We start from the raw sequence: 23,118 nt of genomic DNA, 5'->3' as shown, positions 1-23,118 counted from the left end.
TTTCAGTTTTACAACAAAGGCATCTGGATCCCAGAGGGGGTCCTTGGCAGTTAAATTTGGAAGTTGATGAAATTATGTGGCAGATTAGAACTGAAGCCCATATATATATCCTGGTTTAAATTAATATATATCTATTAAAAGTATGTTGAAACAGTTGGCACTAAATAGATGACCTAAGTAGAGTACCATGAGTTGTCTATTATATAATTTTAGCTAGTAAGGGTTTGTGAAGCCTATGAGTTGTACATTGTATTCAATTTTGAGTTTAAGCTGACAAGTAGCGCTGATGGTTTTGGTTATACCTTGGAGATTTCATACTGTCTGAGTGCTAAGCTTTAGGCTGCCCCTGATATGCGGTTCTATAGGTGTAGGTATATAAACACATTTTTTATAGGCTTTAGATATTTTTTATAATGAAGTTATTCTTATATATTACATGTATTTTTAAATTAATTCATTATACTCATCTGTTTGATGAATATAGCCATTTTAACTAATAGAATATTTTTTGGCTATTTGCACATGAGTTTTTATAATTTAAACATATTTATATATCTGTTTAGACTCATGTATTATGAATTATTTTGAATTGATTGCATTATATTATATCTATTTTATATTTACATTATATTTATATGACTATATAGTTTTTAGTAATATAGATGTATTAGGTTAGGGTTTTATAAATTATTCTAGTATTGTATATAAATATGTTTTTATTTGGCTATAACATTCAGTATTTTAAGAAATGTATGCACATTTATTTATTTTAGTGTACAATATTTGTAAATCCACTGTAGCTTTAAGGACAAGTAGGTTTCTTTTAGCATTCTACTAATTGTTTAATTGTGTGTCTCATGTTTTAAATACTCTGCTAATTGATTTTTATGTTATCTGAAGAAGGTAGGACACTGATCCTACTGAAAGCGCTCAGTTTATTTTGTTCAACTATTAAATTGTGTTAATTGAAATTTATTTGGTTTTCCGACTTTGCTTACAGTGGTGCCCGCTTTTTGTGGTTTTACGAGGTTATGTTACTGTGGTTGAGGTAGTTTATGGTAGAAATTGGTAGAGTTTGCTGGTAGGGGTGGTGTTGTTCAGGAAGAGGGAAGTGTTCAAAAAAGGTTAAGATGATGGTAAAGTAAGGAGATAACACTCTTTTAATAGTCTCAATGTGACAGTTGCATGCTTGAACAGTTGAGTAGTTCTGTCAATAAAATACAAATGAAAATGTGTTGCAAAGATCTTTTTTCTTCAAACCGGAGTTCCCAAAATGTTAACCATCTTTTTTTAAAATGCAGGACTGTTTGGAAAATAATATGCATGGTCTGGTAAAAAGCAGGGTGAAGGGGATAAAACAGAAAGATGTCAATGCATCAAGGAAGTTGAGAAAGTTCAGCAAAAGCATTTTCGTATAAGAAATTCAAACAATGAAAACCACTTGAAAATGAAGGGTAGTTCAGATGTGATACAAATAAGATTTTCTTACACGTACAGGGTTGTATATACACAGAATAGCCTACCTAAAGGGCTTCTACAACTAAAAACAGTGGTGGGATGCAATAATGTAAGGAAGAAAGAAAACTATTCAGTTGTGAACTAGAAAAGATAGAAGAAAGGTGTTCAATAATTTAAATGAATCCTATTCCTTGAGTAGAATAACAGTCACTTCATCTTTCTAACATATCTAGTGTTCTTCTAGGAAGGTTTCCTTTTATCAGGGAAGGGAGACTGTGGGAAATTTATGGAAAAAAGCCTATACCTCTCACACTTTGGCACTTAGGGTGAAAATCTATCAAGCTTGTTTGTTTTATTAGAGACTAGGTTTATCTCCGACGTTGTATAATACAAAGAAAGTGAGAGATTCTAAAAAGATGGAATGTAAGCCACTATGACCACGAGTGCTGAATATGAGGGACTTTAGACGTTAAAATACATTTTAATTACACTTCCCTTAATATATTCAAATGAGAAAAAACATTCACTGTGATCAATCCAGAACTTCCTCTTTTAGAAATATAAGCCCATCTAGAATTCAAAACAAGTAAAGCACAACTTCCAAAGGGAGCAAAATATCAGTGCTTCAGAAAAGAGGCCATGAATTCATTACTACATCTTGTTAAAGACAACAGCACAGATTCTACACATTATATTTCAGATTCTATGTAGGCAGATTTCCATTCACTTCTTCATCCTTTATCTTTGAAAATGTCTCCTCACTCAGGTATTATTTATTATACTATGCTAATTTGTGTAACTAATGTAAATATTTTTTCTACACGTGTAAATAACATCTGTTTTTTTTTTTTTCAATAATTTATTGCCCTGTACTAGATTAACTGGTCTATTGTTCAATCATGACCATAGTCTTGTTTTCTGTTTGCACCTCTTGAGCTGGGCCTGAAAAAGATTCAGAGAGATCAGTGTTCATGCTCCATCCTAGTCAACAAATGCTACTGTCTCTCCTCTTTTATCTCTCACCAGTTCATACCTTGTTTATTACCATAAACCCCTTCTACATACCTCTGATCATATATCTTAAATTTATTCTATGCTGGTTTACTGAGTTCATCGTAGATGTGCATTTCCTTTTCAAAATGTTTTGCCTCACAATAGTGCTTTTTGGTTTCTCTACATCACTTCTCTACCATTGCAAATATTCTATAGATGTTTTTGAAATTTTTGTGTACTCCTGAATGTATAATTATTTTGTATGTGTATAGGTTGATAGGTAGGTACTAGGCTATCTGCCTGAAGCATTTATAATCCTAGCCAGAATGGATTGGCTTTCGCCGCCCCCTTAGATTAGTTTTCTGTGCCTCTGTCCAACAGAGCCACTGAAGGGATCCCCGGGGTAAACTTTGTTTCCCATCTACTCGTCAAGGTTTATTTTGAAGAATGTTAGCGAGGAGCTCTGCCTAATGTAGATTGGAATCTTGTTCCAAAGCATGGGAAGTCTCTGGGACAGGAATCTATCCCTCCAGCACGTCCTATTTATTGTTGTAGTGAGGTTTAGATCCCTAGAGAGTGTGGCTCGAGGGGATAAGGTTTTCTTTAGGTGAAGCATGTCCATCAATTCTGGGTTGGACATGACCTTGTATGTCAGGCAGATATCACCTCTGAGTAGGCGGTATGCAACCGAGTACAGCTGGAGTTTCTTTAGTCGAGCTGCATAGGGCATCTGTTTGAGGCCAGTGATCCTCTTGGTGAGGTACTTTTGTGGTCTTTCCAGCTGTTGCAGGTGTCTTGTAAGGTATATCCCAAATGGGGCGTTGTACTCTATGATGGGTCTGATGAGTGTATGCAAGTGAAATGTACTTTTAAGTTTTTGTATCTGATGTATAATTTTATCTCACTGTGGAGCTTTTCTCCCCTGGTCTCTGCGGAAAATAAGCCACTAGCTCAGTCAGACAAACCCGGTCAACAAATGTAAAATAAAATAAAAAAATTACAACAGAAAACAAAAATGCCTCCTTCAAGAAAACTACAAGTGTCACTGTTTTCAAGATTCAGGCTAACCTACCCTTCGCTGGCTCTTACTGTCATGTAGAGCTTCTAACTGTAATTACTACAGCTGTTGTTATTGTACTTTAAGTACATGGTCTTACTATTAAGTCAGAAGTGTAGAAGGCTTTCCTGCTAATAGTTATATCCGAAACGAAGCGTCAGCACCTCAGCTTAACACATCTCAAATATGTATGCAGTTAGAGAACACTACTGTAGAATGTGATCTTTTGTTGTAATATTTGCAATTTGTTTGAATGTACAATTTTAAGTGTCTCTGCCATTTTGTCTCAGAACGTGGCTTGCAGAACCAGCTCACCGTCATCCATGTAAGCAACGATAAAATAAAAAACGAAACAACCCCCCCATACATATGCTGTTTAATTTTAAAGTGGATTAAAACGAAACATATTGCAAAAAATGAACTAAAAATGCGCACAATGGAGCACTGACAATATGAATTCTTCAAATTAACAGAACAGATTGTATACACAACTAATTAAATAATTTTGACGTGTAAACCAAATGATTGCTAAAAAGCACACAGACGAGGAAAATAAAAAAGCTTACTTTCCCTGACAATGTTAGTGACCTAACCTCGGGGCTGAAAACTATGACGCTTAGTCTGCTGTAAATTTATTTATTTATTTTACAGAATTTTGCGTGCTATGTTCTTCTATGGCCTAAAGATAAGCATTCGTACTACACGCCTGCCAGACTATTTTACCTTGAAGTAATGACAAATTAGAGAAGACATTACAGAAATCTAAAACTATACCTTCAAAAGTCCATGGTTCTCTCAAAAGTTCGCTCTGGCCCACCTAATCCCTTCTACAACTAACTTTTGGGCGAAAAGGTGGTGGATACATTTAATAAACAGCTAATGTAATTAGAACTGCATTCTGCTACATAAAATGGAGACATTAATTCACATAATCTTATTCTGTCAACTTTTTAAAACGTGCCCCCGTTTCTTGAAGTAAAAGCTTGAGAGTTACGGAGTCAAATTTTGAAAACATATTTCACTTATTTATTGTAGACCAAATAAAACCAACTATGTTTTGTTAATATCATTTGAATAAGCACAAATTATGGTCTTAATGCTTGCCTAACTTTTGAGTGTGATACCTTACTTAAATTTCAGCAAAATACACGGTACCCTGGAATAAAACAAAATCATGGACAGAACTGTTTATGGATACTGAATGATGTCATACCCGTGTCATAATACCCCCCCCCCTCAATACAGCTACGACTTTTAAAACTTATCTAAAATGAGTTGAAATAGCACCACAACTGCCTGTGGTTAAAGGACTGATAACACATCCAGCAAGCATTACCTTTCTTCACAAAGCATTTTTTTACGATTTCTTAGACCGGAAGTACGCGGTAATTTCTACAACACATTGGTACTCCCTGTTTCACCCTGGTGCTATTACACAACTCGACTTTAGGAGGCGGGGTTATTCCACGCGCAGTAAAACCGTGAGAAAGCATTGAAACGTTGCTAATTGTTTGGCTAAGATTTGGAGTTTGCTGTATTGTGACTGAATTTAACATTTGTAATATAACATAGATCACTCGAGTACGACTGAAGTAGGTATCGAGCGCTTGTTTGTTTCTTCGATAAAAACAACGATCTTTATAACACAGGCTAGTGAACATCTGTCATCATGTCGACTGATAATTTCTGCGAAGAAGACGGCTATGATCGACAAGCTAAGAGAATGAAAACTGATGAGGAGGAGTACGGCGGCAACGAGGAGACTTTCAGCGGCAGTGAGCAATACAGTGGTAACGGGGAGAGTGAAGGACATGGACGGGCCCAGGGGTACTATCGCGAGGTAACTCACCTTTATATTTAATTTCACGAGTCATGATTATAGGGTTGGGATAGATGTTTGGTACAGAACGGCGAGTTTAACTGGTGTATAAAAGACAGATAAGCAGGCATTTGTTTGTAGCCAGGTGACTTGCTTACTCACAGGGCCGGAAAACGTCTGGTGTTCGGAGATCTTGTGAAATGTGCACAGAAATCGAAGGCTGGCACTAGATAGATGGAATTGAAAAGTGACTTTTGCTACTTTGGAGCTTGTGTGTATGTGGTTGCAATATAGAATCTGGAAATGGATAGCGTGGACAAATGTCTTTTGGTGAATTGTGGCTGGTGGGGTTGTAAAAAAATATATGATGGTGCACTGCTTGACACAATGCCGAAAACTCTAACGTCGGGGGCTTACTACTGTTGACATTTCTCCTTCTGCTTATTGTTTAGGGTATAATTATTTACTTAACTTTGTTTGCCAGGACTTCAGATCCGTGTGAGGGCTTCTGCTGCTTGCGTCCGATCTGTTTCACTTTATAGAGGCTGGTGAGCCTGTTCGAGTTTCCAGTGAATATACTGTATGTACACTGTGAGAGCTGTTGATGCATCAAACACTAAAAATGGAGCTGTGAGGTTTTCTGTACCACAATCTTGGATGTCAGCAGGTCCACACAGACCTTTATGTACTTTGTTCGGACCGGTATATGTATGATACCATGAGATGGTGTCGTTGCTGCCTGAGAAGTTACACGTGGAGCTCCAGGGTTACATCCCAAGTCTTTGCCGTACTCGTGGGTATTGTTTTTTTGGGGAACGTATAAATGTGTCGCATTTGGTAGCGTATCTCTCATCTGTCCCCGATTTTGGTCCTGGTATTGGCTATATCCTCTTAATTCCTTTAACGTGTGACTTATGGAGAAAAGATTATGAATTTTATGTAATAAAGTTATAATTAGAGTTGCAGACTTATTTTACTTTATAAAAGGTCTGTTAATTCACGTTCTCGTTTTCTGTTTCGTTGTCCCAGATTGCCCCTGATTATTTCTGGATTTGTCCATGATTGGTTGACAGCTGTATGCGAATATTACTGATGGGGCTTCTAGTGCTCATTCCAATCTGCCCAATCCCCCCTTTTGGACAGAACTGTTGCTTATAGTTTGCATTTAGTAATGAGTTTTCCGGCTATAGGTAACTCTTCTACACCACCATGTGCAAAGGTGACATTTATGTGGTTTGTGCAATGCTTGTTTTTTTTCCCTTGTGATTGCCCCCTTTCCCTAGTGTTCTTTCTTTCCTTCCTTCCATCTGTTCTTCTGCTTACCTTCTGGTACTAATCAGTTTTGTATTCATTTTATTTATTTATTTTTTATTACTTGAGCATTTTCAGTTGTTTTGTATTTTTTGGTATTGAAACTACAGAATTATTGTGTAGTGCTGTATCAAAGAATTGCAGCATGTGCTACATTTTCAATGATTTATGGTTATAATTGTTCACAGTTCTGTTCTGTTGAAGGCTTAATAAAACTAATTTCATTGCATATGTTGTTTCTTCTCAAACTAGTTCAGCACAGTCCAACTGCTGCAGCTGTATTGTTTCAGTGGTAGGGAACGTCTTGCATCAAACACCCCATTCAAAAAAGTTACATTTTACTTTAGCTGTGTCACTCCCTGGCTGTACGAAAACTCCAGGTAAATGTATGTGCATTTACTTTTTTATCAGGTAGATACAGTGAAAAGCTTCTGGGTGGAACCCTCTTACGCTGGAGACTTCAGTACAGGAATATTTTCAGGAGAATAAATGTAAGCACATTACAACAGAAAATTTACAAGGTGATAAAGTTAGTAGTGTAAATGGCTGATACTAGGCTAATGGGCATACACACCACCCCACACCTTGTATATACTGACTGTTCAGGTTCACTATGCAGATAAACGGGTTACAAATGGAGAACAGTGACCAAGACTTGGTTAAAGTAGAGTAGATCTCCAGATGAAATTAGTTTAGGTGATTGTGTAAAGATCTTCAGCTGCTTTGGGGGTCCCTACAAAAAAGGGATAAATAAAGGGAACAATGTCATTGTGTCCCCACCTGAAGTCACCTCTATCAATCCTTTTTCGTCTTCTCTTTTCCCCAGAAACATCTACTTACTTATCCCGTAGTGGAATTCTGGCCCGATAGATTGGTGTTGCCAAATTGCGCGTAGTGTAAAAACGTTGGTTACAAATCGCTACACGTTATATGACTATCTTGTAGTATTTACTGACATTTTTGAGTTTGTATAGAAATTAGTCTAATACAAACAGGAATTGTAGTATGAAGTGAGAGAAAAAAAAACGGGCTTATAGTATATTTGGAGAGAGTCTTTGACAGAAGTAAGGAAGCAAGTGAATAAGGGAGAGTGATGAAAAAGTACTTGTTCACATTTAGGGATATAGTTTATCCTGCTTTTGAGCAAGATCAGAGTCCGATTTTAGAACGTCTTTCAGAGTGCTTTTGAAAAATTGAAAGGAGGGTGATGACTTGATGGATACAGGTAAGGTGTTCCAGGCCTTGGCAACCTTGTATGAGTAAGACAGTGCCCAGCATATTTGACTAACAGGAGTTCTGAGAAAATAGTTATGTAAAATGGTTTTTAGCGCAGCTGGATATGTGGTAAGAAGCTGTTTTCTTTTTATATGCGATATATTTAGTCTTGAGAGTTCTGTGTTGTCATCCATTTTAAGATGGCAGTTAACTGTTAATGCCAAACATCTGTGAGCTGTTTTGGTTTGGTTTGGTTTGTTCTTTTGTTAGCTTTCTTGTTTTGTTTTCCTCTCCTTGGTTCTCCACGGAAAAGGGTTACTTACATTTTCATAGTATGGCATTGTAGCTAGTATTAACCATGTTACTGCAGATGAACTATGTTTAGGCAGCATAATTGGCTCTTTCAATGCAAGCAAATGCAGTTTGAAAGTGTTTTTCTAAAAAGGTTCTAACTGGTGTCTAAGTATTACCCAGTGATTTGTTTGTAGCTGTATTAATTTTTGCTCTGCATATTACTGGCAGCCAAAGTGATGACTGATTTACTAAATGCACCATGTCTATCGTATAGTTCAAAATATCTGTATGTCATAGTTTGTTGTCCGGTGTATATTTGTATTTGGTACCGACAGTGTTGTCTGTATGTGGGAGGTTGCCGCATTCCTCAGATGCTGTCCCTTCATAGGTGATGAAGCTGAGGTTCAATCTCTATAGCAGACTGAAGAGGTCCTATGGCAGGTGTGCATGCAGAGCTGGGAGTTTTCTCAGTAAAATTTTTATCCGAATGCTGCAGGTGCCAGTATCTTATGATCAGAGGAAACTGTAGAATAATTTGCTGTCCATCAGGTGCTTGTGATTAGAAAATCACATTTGTGGGAAATTTAACTGTCGGAAATGTTTATACTTGACTGTGGTAATGGTTAGGGATGGTTCACTGACTATTGCAATGCAACATGTCCATGTAAATGGCATTTTGTATAAAGAATTTTAGCATTATATTCTAAGTTTTTTAATTTGTTCTAATTTAAAAGATTTTGATTTGTACTAGAGCTTTTCTCCCCGGGCCTCCACTGGAAAGAAACCTTTGTGCTCACCTGGACATCTCTGACAACAAATGTAAGCTAAATAACAGTTGGTCTTTATCAAGTGTTAATGACTGAAAGTTTTTTGCTGCCTTGGAGCATGCTGTGTGCCTCACTGGTAAATCCTTTTCCCGTACGCACTGTAGGATATGTTTTTGAAGACTGGATGGTCTATTTGCCCACTGTTAGCAGGTGTACTATAATTGTGTACTTTGGGGGTTTTATTGTGTGCAGTATTTGTGCTCGGGTATAGCAAATGGATTTCTTATCCATGCAAATTCTTGTTTGTACTGAAATGTAGATATGTTTAACAAAAATTTTATTATATTACATTTTACTTTGTTTTTGTCAGAAGACTGTGTGGAGTCCAAGTAGATGACTAAATGCCTGTCTTTAATGGGTGTTTACTTTCAGTAAGCCATCACTGGGTAGTTTTTCTGTCGTACAGACAGTTTAGCTCCTGTACTGCTCAGTGTTTTTAGTGTAATGGTTATTCTGTCATGGTACATCTCTTGTAATCTAAGAAGGGTTTTAAGTACAGGCCTATCTCAAAAAAGTCAAGAATTGCCGTATTTGAGATTATTTGTTGTTCACTTAGCAAAGTAGAGAGCCTGGTATCTGTAGTTCAGTGTCTTTTTCTAGACACTTTTTTTTTTTGTGTGTGTGTTGTACTGTTGCGATATTTAGGATAAACTGGGTTGTTCGCAAAAATGTAGACATTGCTGGCTGCCTTATTGACCACCATTGCATATGTCTAGAAAATTTCATAGACAAGTACTAGGCTGGCTGCTTTTGTGGGCCATTTTAAGCTTAGCCAGTTTCCCTCAAAGGTGAGAATTGAACAATGCACCTTGTGTCTGAAGTAAGCCCCTTAACAGTTATGCCAGTCCCTCTCGGTGGGTAACTATCTGTTTAGTAAAAACTGATTGTTTGGCCTTAAAAAAAAAAAAAAAAAAAAAGAGCCCTGCAGTATCTCCTTTCCAAAGAGTGGATTTTTTGTACTTACTGTAGCGTGAATGGGCGTTCCTTCGTTGAAGGTTGTGCGTTAGGCCTGGCAAGCCAGCACGTAAAACTCTACTGCCAATTATTAGCAGACTGGAGTTCCGCTGTGGCGACCCCTAACCGGGGAAAATGCCAAACGACACAAACTGCAGAGTGTGTGTGAAGAAAAAAAATGCTTTCCCGACTTTTTAAACAAGAAACTACTTCATTGCCTATGTATCATAAGCGATAATTCAGTTGTATATTTATATGAATGAAAATAAACCATATTGACATTTTAAGTTGCAAATCCTATTATAAAATCTTTGTCATCCGAACATTGCATAGCTCATTAAATTTCTGCCTTCTCTTGAATCTAATTCCTTTTCCAAAACATTATTCTGCATGTATTGTTCCTACAATTACCTTTTTTTTTCTCTTATGTATTTTGCTCCTACCCTTTTCTAAGGATCCCAGTTTTAGTTCTTTTGTCTATATTCAATACTTCTTTTAGACTTTTTAAATTTCCACTTTCTAGTAATTGCTTTTTGGGTAGCCACCAGAGTTAAACTCGGCAAGGCCTTCACTATATCTAGGCAATTCTTACTCTGTAGAACAGCTCAAATCATTTCCTTGGTTGCATCTATTTGCTCACCCAGTATCTCTGACAGAGTCGTCTGCAGAGAATGTTTGTTTATTAAAGTCTGCCAATTCATTACACTGCCAAAAATATGTTCCCAGTTATCTGTTTCTCCTCCCTCCTCAAACACTTTGAGGAACAATTCTGTTTGTAGTCTGCGTGGGGTGTAAAAATATCTATACAAACACTTTCAGGCAAAAATCCTACATCTAGAAATTTTGCATATGTGAGAGCCATACATATATCCTCCTATTGTTTCTTTGTGAATTGCTTTTCCACTCTTTCTTCCCAGTCCTTTCTAATCTCCTCTGATTCCTATAGTTGTCCTGTAATATTTTATATGCCCTACTAATTATTCCTTTTACAATGGCACATTTTTTTATTTATTTAACATTTGTTTACTGGGAAAGCCCAACTTCGAATGGAGACCATTTTCAGCAGATGCCTGGGGAGAAACGCTCCAGATGCAAGTCTTTGTAACATGGGAGGAAACCGGAGTACCCAGAGAAAACCCACACAAACACAGGGAGCACATGCAGCCTCCGCACAGAAGGCACTCCAGCCAAGAATTGAACAGGAGAACCTTTTGTTGTAAGGCAACAATGCTACTGCTGCACCACTGTAAGGCAACAGTGCTACTGCTGCACCACTGTGCCGTCTAGTATGTTTTAGATTCTACTGTAAACTGTAGCAGTGCAGGTCTTTTCACTTAGGATCCCCTATTCCGTTCTCTTTGCCTATACACTCTGTCAGTCCTTGGTAGGGAAGGTTAATCTCTGTCCTCCTCCAGTCCAAATGTATTCTTGGCCTCTTCCCATTCTATTACCTCAAATTATTTGCTTCTAATGCATTGGTTCCTTTCCCAATTTTATCCAGCAAATTTCAGCCCCTTCTTGAGTGTTCTGTACCCTAATTGTAGCCATCCTTTTAGTCAGAATCTCATTTCTCCATTCCTGTGTTTGTTACTTTAAGAATGTAATATTCTGTATGGTTGTTTTCTTTCTGATTTTGAATGCACATCCTTGATCTCTCCTTGTTTCTTGAGATTCCTCCCTGTTTTTTTTTTTTTTTTTTACAAATGTACATATTCTGTTTTCATTTTGAAGCTCTGTTGCTTGGATTGACTATTCAGTTTTTGTAACTTGAGAAACTTTTATGAGTGTTTTTATAATTAAAAAACGCAGATAAAAGGAGATGCACCACGACCAAAGTATCTTAACCAAAATAAAACTCCAGTCTTCACTTCAAGAGTTTTAATGACATTTTGAACAGGATCCAAAAAACAGTGAGCGCTTTCACGTATAAAAACGTTTCATCAGACTTCGATGTTTTAACATAATCTCATAGTTTATGTACGTGACTCAATCACTGAACATCCAATCAAATATAAAGCACACAATTCAAAACAAAAAACACAGACTTATTGTGCTTCTCTGCCTCTTAAAAAATATTACAATACATCGTCTATATAAAATATAGTAAAAGTTTATCAAATAAAATATAAACTTATATCAAATAGAATAGTATAATTAAAATATAATGTTTTAGTGTTTATATGGTCGTGCTATTAAACGGTTTAAGTGATGTTCTGTCATTAAGGCCATGGGCTATATGTGCCTGTAGCCTCATGATCCATCTATTCTCTTGGCCTTCTGTATAGTTTTTTATATCACCTAACCTATTGTTTGTCCTAATTAACTGTATCACTCTGAATTTAAACTTGTGTGTCATGCCATTGTTAATAACATGTTTCGCTAATGCATTGTTTATATTCTCTTTATTAATGGCATATAAATGTTCCCTAATTCGTTCTCTTAAACTCCTATTAGTTTTACCTACATAAAATGAGAAATAAGTCTGGCATTGAGATTTCTGGACTTAGCATAAAAGTTAGTTATATTCTCTTCCATTGTCTGGGTGGACAAACCTACTATCATTTGCTGTCTTGTCACCAAATGTGAAGTGGGCACAGACTATTAATGTAGTAGTTAACGTAAAACCAGATTGTTTTGGTAATGTAGTTTTAGATTTTGTAGCATGTCAAGTTTGTGCTGAAATTGAAAACAAAAACTGAACAAAGTAAAGTCACTTATCGTTTGGAAGCTTTTAAAGTTAAAATGGCTTATATTTTCATTTCTCCATTTCTTTAAGACATTAGCATAGATAGAAGTTTGTCCGGTTCTGTTCATAGTTTTTTGTGCAATAAGATTTAGCATTTGTCATAATTATAATTTTGTGTAAGTTTTTTACTGCAAAATGTTCAGATTGAGGGAGACTGTTCATAGATTATATACTGTAATTTTTATGCTGGTCAGATGGCATTTTTAAATTCCGATTCATGCATATGGTGTTTACATTCAGAACTCTCTTTTTTTTTTTTTTTTTTTTTTTTGTTCCATATATTGTTAGTGGAGATGGAAGCTGCATATTTGCTGATTGTGTTTTACACCAACCTAATTCTGAGCATTGGCCTTAATGACCGGTCTTCCCAGTATCCTTCCATGTGTGTGTGTCTGTATAGCTTGCATGTTCGTACATTGGCTGCATAGCTGCATTCCAAGCAATTGACCTGGGTTCAGTTTCTGGCCAGTGGAAAAAGTCTTTGCTTTGCTTTGGGGGTTGGTGTAATGTTCACCTTATGTCTGCAAGGTGAATTCTCACGATTTGAAAGGGAAACTTGCTAGAGTTTTATTTTGTCCAGAAGGCACATGTAGCCTAGTATTTGTGATTAATATATTTTATATGTGGAAGTGTAGAAAAGTATCCGGTGCATTACTGACAGGCTTCTTGTAGGTCAGTGGGTTGTGTGCCTGCCTTTTAACATATGACTCATCTTGTGGAAGAAGAATTCGGGTCTGTCCCCAGAATTACGAAGTTTGGAGACCAATACCACCAGCAAATGTGCATCCATCTCCATTGGAGCAGGTGGGGATGGGGGATGTTAGGGTTTGCACTCTTCTGGGAAAAATTGCTTCTGTGATTGAGAAATTGCAACTTAAGAGTTTACATTTTTCTGTTGTGTGCTGTGTTACAGACTGCCACACAGTCTGTGTGTGGAGATTCCTAAACCGTGTATGTATGTATGTATGTGTATATGTATATGTATATATATATATGTATATGTATATATGTGTGTGTATATATATATATATATATATATATATATATGTGTGTGTGTGTGTGTGTGTGTGTATGTATGTGTGTGTGTATATATAAATATATATATGTATATGGATCACCTTCAGATGCCTGTTAGGGTTAGGGTGCAGGTAGGGTAAGTGTGCGGTAGTGTCGGACCTTGGGGTTAGGGGTGGGTAAGTGAGTTAGGGTTAGGGTGCAGGTAGGGTAAGTGTGCGGTAGTGTCGGACCTTAGGGTTAGGGCTAGTGGATATGTTATGTAGTGTACTGTGTTTACGTGTAGTGTGTTGGTGTAATGGTATTCAGTGTTTTGCGTTGTCGGTATTTTTTGTTGTCTGTCTTTTGGTGTCGGTGATTTGTGTTTCGGCGGTTTGGCGTTTCGGGCATCTGAAGGTGATCCATGTGTGTATGTTTGTGTGTGTGTGTGTGTGTGTGTATATATATATATATATATATATATATGTGTGTGTGTGTGTGTGTGTGTGTGTGTGTATGTATATGTATGTATATATATATATATATATATAATGTGTGTGTATATATGTATGTTTTTTTTTGTTTTTTTTTTTTTTTTTTTACCGCAGTATGTCCAGTCTGATGTAACTAAAGTTCCCCCTTGGTTGTCTGGTAATGCGGGTCGTACTGCATATGAACTTTTTTTTTTCTTTTTTGTTTCTAATAGATTTTAGAGACTACACCTGTCTTGTCTTGTATGTTTCTAGTTCTTTTTGAAAAACCTATGATTGAAACGCAGTGCTTGGGGGGGGGTGGCCCCAGATCATGGAATCCTAATAACTAAAAAATAAGGACCCACAAAGAAGAAAACTGTTACATTGCACAGTACCTTGATCCTCGGACCCATGTTGGTGAAACTCTGAAACTGACATTAGCTTGACAAACGCCTGGAGAGGGAAGTAGTCTTTCAAAAGGAAAGTGTGACAGAGCCATAAGCATCATTGAATGGTTCTGCTCACTGGAGAGAAGCAACAAGTGAGGTTGACAATATCTACATACACGGTTGGCAGAAGATGGTCATCTAGCACTGAATGAGGAGATAAATGTAAAATATACCTGCAGGTGCCTGTTTGAATTGGTTCCAGGATCTGTAGAGAGAATTTTAACTTGCAGTTGCCAAAGTACACTCTCTTCACATGCACCTGGGCCTGATGTTAGGAAAGAAGCAGTACTTTATTATCAACAAGGCATTAACACTCTTCTTTTGACATTTGTAAAACTAGCCTAGTAAGCTTTTTTTACTTTGTCTAGGTTGACAAAAGGTATAACTCTGGAAGGGACAATTAGTCTGTAATGCCCTATGGCCTATTATTCAGTCAGTGGGCAGAGACAAAATATAGTGTTCTGTGTGCGTTTTAAATATCTTTGTATGGATTTGTTCAACTGTTATAAAAATACAGAAATCCTTGTCAATTTATGCCTTTCATGGCACTGTTCTTTCAGCTTTAGGTGTATGCAAAGTAACAATTCAAATTTATTATGCATCTTTTGGGGGGGTATGTGGCCGCCCCCCCCCCCCATGTGCTGTGTATGGATGAGGGGTTAGGCCCAAAGTAAAAGCAAGCGGAGAGCCCCACCAGTGGGTCTTGTGATGTTTTCTGTTTCCTTCCTTTTGTGCACATTTAGATAGAGCATTGTTGATAAAACTTGTGGTGGCCCCTTGATTGCTATCACACCTCCCCTCTTCAGTCTAGTAGGGTAATACATAGAGGAATGAATGAATTTATAATGGTCAATATGCAAGGGGAAGCATATAAACTAATGGTGTGTTTTGTTTAATTGTATAGCCTCCTTAACTTTTTTTAACCTTCCTGTCTGTGGGTGGGCTTCTCTAATTGCCAGAGCCAGATCATGGTGAAATGGGCCCCTAGGCAGGGTAATGGATTGGGTGCCCCCCCCCCATACACAGCCTCCCCCAGCCTTTTTAGTGTCCCTTAACTTGGCCATTTCTCCTCAGTTACCTTAAACACCATTCAGACCTCAGTGTGTATACTGCTTTCTACTTGACTGCTGCAATCATTACAAATATTTTGGATTTGATTTAAAATGCATTTAAAATTTTACAGCACAAACACTGATGGACTGTATTGGTTTGTTTAGTAAATGCCTCACAATGAAAGCAGACTTTGCATTGAAACGTTTTGGTCCTTGAAGCTCACATTCATTGAAACCTACATTCAAAAAAATCCCATCTACCAGTGGAGGGACAAGGTTTACTTTTGGGCTGTTTTTGTTGCATTTAAAAAAGAAAAAAAAACTGGTAATATTGCAAAAGGGAATGTGTGGCAAACAGTTAATAGCTTCATAGCTACTAGGCGTCTCATCTAAAGGAGGACGCCCCACTAACTACCTTGATTATAGCAAGCTCAGATGCTCACAAGCCTAGTACTTATTATACAGCAGGAACTTCTTATTGTAACATTTGTTAATGTCTGTTATGTACTTCACAGATAAAGATTCTAGTTGTCTACTGATGTACTATGTTCTTAATCTGTAAATATGTTTATCGCTGTGTAATCCAATGTAACTACTGTCTATTTTAACTGTGGAGCTTTTCTCCCCGGGCCTCTGCTGAAAATGGACCTACGTCCAGTCAGACACTCCCAGTCAACAAATGTAAATTAAATAAACCTACTCGGGACTGCAGCACCCCACCCCTAGTACATCTACATAGGTTGGTACTAGGCTATTGGCCCTAGGGTCTATACAAGCCTGCCATAACAATTCCTTGGCTATTTCTTCCCACAATATTTACTTCCCTGGACCCCTGTGTAGCAGGGCGACTGACGCGAACCCCGTGGTGAATTTCCCATCTCCCATCCAATCGTCAGGGTTCCTTTTGAAGAGTGCCAAAGAGGCCCTCTGCTTGACATGTATGGGCAGTCTATTCCAGAGTCTGGGGAGTCTGTGGGTCAGGAACCTATTCCCTCCAGCATGTTTTGCTCATTGAATATTTATTGTATGTTAAGATCCGAGCTAAGTAGGGACCTAGTGGGGGAATATTGAGAGATATTTACTTTTATAGGTTGTTATATTATACTGAAAAGTATAGCAAAGGAAATACCAAAATTTATTAGAAAGGTTAGTAAAAGGGAATGTTAGTATTTTCATTTAATACAGGATGTAAGGATTTCCATTTTATGAAATCCTTAAATTAATGCTGTAGAATTATATATTTTCTATTATTACTTTTTGACTTGACGAGTTTACGTTCGCTACTTCTACTACTATTGTCTGATCTGATTAATATACAGTGATTAACTAGAAATATATGGATTGAAAATCTTCCACACAGATAAGTTTCTTACACTGTTTTGTAAATAAAGATTTTCGTGTGTGTGTCATTGTCAGGAAACTATACCACCTTGATCCCATGTTCTAATGTGATGTAGGTAGGCAATTCTCTTCCAATTTAGGATACCATAAGAAGTTTATTAATAATTTTGTTTATCTTTAATGAATTTATTTCCAGGAGAAATACTGAGGGCCATAACAATGTATAGAATCTGTGGCAAAAGTAATTTCTATCTTCGAAGAAAAGAACATTTTATTTTATCTATATAGTTTTTTTTTTTTTTTTTTTAACTTGTAATCAATCCTGTTAGAGTGAGGCAAATAGCGAACATATCTCTGTTCTCCCCTCCCCCTACCTCATACTGATGCTACCTCTCTCTCTGTTTTCTTTACAGCTTTAGCACCTACCATATTGCAACTGTCCTTCCCTGCAACTGTGATCCTCTCCACGTCCTCTGAACCGGAACCAACCACAATTCAAATAAGGGGAATATAAAGTGCGTGTCCCCCAACTAAGCATTGTATACTTGTGAGACATAGCTTTTTAGAAACTGTCCTGCAACTAATACCTGTGGCTTGCACACTAACCAGGACCACTGTTAACCACTTTACCCCTTTCCCATTTTAAACAAGCTTACCTCCACCACGCTCAGGTAACCTTACAATATAATAAATGCAGTCTGCTGAGTGTTGGGCTGTGCATTACCAGCCCATATCCAGCTATAATTTCTCTGCCAATACTGACCTCTGGCAGGCTCAGTGAAACAATGTGTTTTTGAAACTGTCTCTGCCTCGTGGTGTAATCTGCTGCGCTGTGGCTCACTCTGCTTTCCTACCCCACCACCATTCACCCCACATCAATTAGATTTGTACTTAACTCGCCCAACCCTCTTCACATAGTCACGTCACAGCCATCAGACATCAACCAGTAGTCTCCAATAATTGAAACCTGCCCATCCTAAACCAGTAGGATCTGACAACTAACTAACCCAACTGTTAACATCCCTTTTTCTATACCTGTCAGTACTCCCTAACCAAACACACTTCTCTGCTCACAAATCCTATCCGAAATCAGCACTATTACATTGTTTTCGTAAACCTCGAAGTACCCTAACAGAATGTTTCACTTTAATAGGAAACTCTTGAATTTAGCAGTCTTATACATTTCTGTGTGCTTTCTATCTCAAAAACAAAAATATCCTTGTTTTCCCACCTCTCCTCGACTAGTTTAGGCCAGTATACAGTTCATTAATTGGAGTAGCTATGGGTTCCCCTTGTGGAGCCAGCTACGCCAATTTAGTACTGGCCCAGTGGGAACATGACTGTATTTAAGGACAACAGTTTTCAGAAAGTCAAACTATATAACAGGTTTTTGGACTACATTTTTATTATGTTTCATGGTAACGTAGGGGATGCAAGCAACTTTGTTGAGGTTTTAAATAACAGAACTCCATTTTTGAAATTCACATTTACCTTTGGTGAAGACACCATTAACTATTTGGATGTTGAATTGAAGAGAGACGACATCCACAGGGGTTATGTTGCTAAAACTTGCAGGAAACCCACTCAGTCTAACACTTACATTTTTCTAGTTGCCACCCGCTACACCAGAAAAAAATCTGTTTTAAAGGGCCAACTAGTTAAGAGCGGCAAGAATGACTACTGAAGACTCTGCCTTCAACGAGGAATGTACCTTGTTGAAATGCATGTTTGAGTTGTGGGTACTCCGAATCACTGGTTGATGACACAATACGAGAAGTTTGTAGGAAAATGGGTTTGGGTTCTTTCAATCCCATTCTGACTTTGAAACAAACCAACGTGAACCTGGCAGAGTCAGATGAAGTCACATTGCAGATTCTTGGTGTTCACTCTTCTAGCACGGGTCAAACCATTTTTTCCCAAGAGAAGTACAATAAAAAAAGTTTGATTACTTCTTTTTCATTAGAAGCTAAATATATTAGCAATGTACTTAGAAAGAATTGGCAGTTGTTATCTTTTGAAAAGGAACTCACGGAGGAAATAGGGGACAAACCTGTTATTTTTAGAAAGGGCAGAAACCTCAAAAACATTATGGAAAGACCTTCAATGAAGCATACTAGAACTGAAGGCACATACAAATGTGAGACATGCAACTATTGTAAATTTATATCTACAGGGTCCACATGTATAGTGAAGCAACGTCTGTTTAAAGCAAAGGGTCGTTACAATTGTAACTCAAAATCAGTGGTGTATTTAGCTGTGTGCCAGTCATGCCCTGCCTTTTATACAGGGGAGACTGACAGAAAACTTAGAGAATTTATGAACATACGTACCACATTAGGAAGAAGAGCAACACTAACACCCTTGCAAGATATTGTAACAACAACCCTTCTCACACTTTCCTTTTTAAAGTTATAGACCAGGTACTTACAGATGAGGAGGACCCCAACAATTGTTATTAGAAAAAAAGAAACTCATTTGGCAACTTCAAATGAACTCTTACACGTCACCAGGGTTGAACGAAGTTACTTCTTTGACTTGTGTTTTAAAGTCAAGAAACCCGCTAAGACAATACTTCTTTCATCATTACTTAAACCTCAAGTCTGGTTTTTAAACCTTAATTCACAAATGTTTAACTTGAGAAACATTGGTTTTCTGACCTCTGCAGTGCTTCGCTGTACTTGACCCATACCTTATTTTATTTTTATTTTCATTTTGCATAGTTTTGTTCAGGATTTGTATGTTTTTTATTTTTGTCAGGTTCTGCATTGTGGTCTGACTTGATTTTTGCTTACTTCTAGACACACACACCTTTTTGCGTAAGCAACAATGAGACCTTAATGTTTAGACCCACGGTATTTTGAAGTGCTATGTTTACTTATTGTCAATGTCATTGAACACCAACAGCTGTGGATTTACTTAGGTGTTGCGTTTCTTTCTTTTTTTTTTTGTTTTCTACTACTTTATTTATTACCTTTTTCACACACAGTACAAACTCATTTGCAGAACAATGTGCTATATTCATGGGCACGATTATGAGCTGATTTTTCATTTGTTTAGCTATCCGCCTTTTTCGCATGTTTAGTACCTGCACGGTTCTTGAATGAAGTACTGTCTTGTGAATCTGGCGGTTTGTTTTGATTTAGACGTGTCTTTCACACAATGCCTTGCCATATTTTTTCTGAAACAGCTGCATTTTGACTTGTTTTGGCTGCTACAACTGTGCATACTAAAGCTTAGAAAGTGTTCTCATCGCAGCTTGGTGCTTTACCCATTGCTCAAGGAACATTAAAAAAATATATATTTTTCATATACTGTTGTTGCATTCTGTTGGCGTTGAAATGACCAGCAATTTCTGTGTTAGATTTTTAACACAGAAATAAACATTCGGTATTTTAATATTAGAAATAACATTTCTTTTATTAGAAACGCCTTTGAAATTCCGCTTATTGCAGACTCCTAGTTGAGTTTCACTGTTTATTTATTCATTTATTATTGATTTTTCATTATGCATTAGAGATGTGTACTCCTTACTACCTTTTCTGTTAAGGAATGGATATTATATTTGGTTGCAAGCATTACTTCATTTTATTTTCTTTTTAATCACAAGATTCTGTATGAGTTTTGTTTTACCCTATGAAAAGTTGTTTGCTAAAGTGTATTTTAAGGGAAACTAGCAGTATTTACACTTGATTAGGTTCATGAATCTTCACTAAGACATTCTTGGTTACTTTTATCAAGTTCGTGTTTCTTTTTTGAAAACTTTTTTATGTTCGACACCCTGTCTACACTAAGTGGACATTTATTTATGCTTTTAATGTAATACAACTTTAAATGTAAAGGTATGTCAGTGGGTTTTAAGGCAGATGTTTGTAATTTTGTAACACACACCCCTTTTTTTTGGGTTTTAAATTGTTTGATTTTTTTTTCCTTTGTCTGAAGAAGTCTTCCTACTAAGGGAGACGAAAAGCGCTTTACTTTTACATTTTCTAATAAACCTTTGGAGTTTTACACCTGCTGGTTCGGAACCTTTGTGTTGGTTTTTCGACATAACACAAAGACATACTCGGAGGCTCCAACAAAAAACTTACCAAAACAACAGAGGCTCCCAAAGCAGACCACCACCTCAAAACATAACACATGCAACACATACTTCAATAAATCAGTGTCATACAATCACAGCCCTTAAGGCCAAACACCATGCCTGATACACTAGTAATAGGTGACTCTATAGTCAGACACACTGACGTTCGTCTTACCAGGCTGAACAAGGAGAGGGTAACGGTGAGCTGTCTATCGGGAGCTAGGATCCGCCACATAACACACGCACTCTGGTCACTCCAAAGCAAGTACAAATATGACTCCGTCATTGTCCATGCCGGCGTGAATGACCTGAGACGTACCTCCCTGGACTACATGAAAAGAGACATAGAGGAGCTCTCTGATTATGTAGCCCAGGCTGGTATGACCCTGACCCTGAGCAGCATCTTGCCCTCACCAAGAATGATGCCACAATACAAAGACAAGATGATCAGCTTTAATAATTGGCTCAAATACTGGTGTCATTCTAGGGGGATCCAATGTCTGTCTGCTTGGGATGACATGCTGGACAAGCCACGCTGCTTCGCAAGGGACGGCTTGCATCTGTCACCACTGGGCTTCCGGATATTGGCTAAGGCTTTTGCCACCCCCCCCAGTGCCTTTTTTTAGACAAGGCTCAAAAGACAAACCCACCTCCTTAGAAAACAAAAACGGGAAAAAAAATTAAGGGTAATGCTGCTGAACGCCAGAAGTCTAAATCTCAAGATGCAGGCTCTTGAAGCACTCCTCAGTATGGAGAACATCGATGTCTGTGCAGTAACTGAAACCTGGTTCAAGGCTCCTGAGAGCACCCCAGCGCTACCAGGCTATACCCACACCTCCAGGTTAGTGGCAACACATGAAGCATCAGAGACCATCCAGGTGCAACTAACCATAGGCAAAACTGCTATACAACTGGTAGCATGTTACAGACCACCCTCCCAATCTCAGGAACCCCATTCAGCCTTCCTGAAGACATTGGAGGATATGAATGTCTCACCAAACACCATCATATTGGGAGACTTCAACTACCCTAACATAGACTGGGTGCATTATTCTAGCCCAAACACCCTAGCCCAAGGGTTCCTGGAATTCATAAATTCAAATGCAATGGAACAGCTAGTCACCTCTCCCACAAGGGGAGATACTGTACTAGACCTGATCATCCCAAACATGGGGACAGTGCTCCACACCGGAAGTATACCCCTCACTAGTGAGATCTGACCACAAACTAATCACCCTGGATATACATATCCCACCTCCACCTCCAACACACAAGACTACAGTGGAAAACTTCTCAAAAGCTGACTTCTTAAAACTGAGATGGTATCCTTTAAGCCCACTGGGCCAGTGGAAACCACATCCCACAATGCAGAATCCTTCACAAATGCTTTTTACAGACATCTCCAAGAATGCATGGATCATGCAATCCCAAATAAAACCAAGACCCTCTCCACCAAGGGCGGGCGTCCTGTCTGGTGAACCCCAGCTATAAACAAATTGTATAACAAAAGAAGGAAGCTACTGCACAACAGAGCAAAATCCCATAAAGAGAAGGCATCTCTGACCAGCACTAGTAGAAAGCTACGTTCTCTCATAAAAACATCCAAGGCCAACTTTGAGAGAAAAATCACTATGGACACTAAAGATAACCACAAGACCACCTTCTGCTATGTTGGAAACCTGGGCGGAAACCCTCAAATATGTTCAGAGTTAGTTCACAATGACAAAAAATACACTGAACCCACAGATATTGCCAACATTCTGGCAGGCAGGTTCAGTGCAAATTTCTCCCCTCCCTCACCCCCAAAAGAAGAAATACTTATCCCAGCTGAATGTCATCTCAGATGTCCAGGTGAGAACTGCCCTCAGCAAAGCTAAAAACACAGCATCAATGGGACCTGACTGTATCCCGGGTTGCGTGCTACGTGAACTCCAAGAGGAGCTAAATCCGTACATAAAAATGCTATTTAACCTTAGCCTTACTACAGGATATGTACCTGAACACTGGTGTACAGCAACAGTAGTCCCACTCCACAAAGGAGGCACCTCTACAGAC

At 37.9% G+C, this 23,118-nt stretch overlaps 1 protein-coding gene across 1 annotated transcript in view; it reads left to right on the top strand.

Moving 5' to 3' along the window:
• Positions 1 to 4,897: 4,897 nt before the first annotated feature.
• The window catches only part of HNRNPLL (heterogeneous nuclear ribonucleoprotein L like), a 1,042,368-nt gene continuing 1,024,147 nt past the window's right edge, over positions 4,898 to 23,118 (top strand). Inside the window, exon 1 of the mRNA XM_044057476.1 lies at positions 4,898 to 5,348. Within this exon, the coding sequence (XP_043913411.1) occupies positions 5,178 to 5,348 (171 nt within the window). The 5' untranslated portion in view covers positions 4,898 to 5,177. The remainder of the gene's footprint in view (positions 5,349 to 23,118) is intronic.

Source organism: Protopterus annectens, chromosome 1.part2, assembly GCF_019279795.1.
Source record: "Protopterus annectens isolate FY-2018-M chromosome 1.part2, PAN1.0, whole genome shotgun sequence".
In the NCBI taxonomy this organism is placed as follows: domain Eukaryota; kingdom Metazoa; phylum Chordata; order Ceratodontiformes; family Protopteridae; genus Protopterus; species Protopterus annectens.
This window is presented reverse-complemented; position numbering and strand designations above follow the sequence as displayed.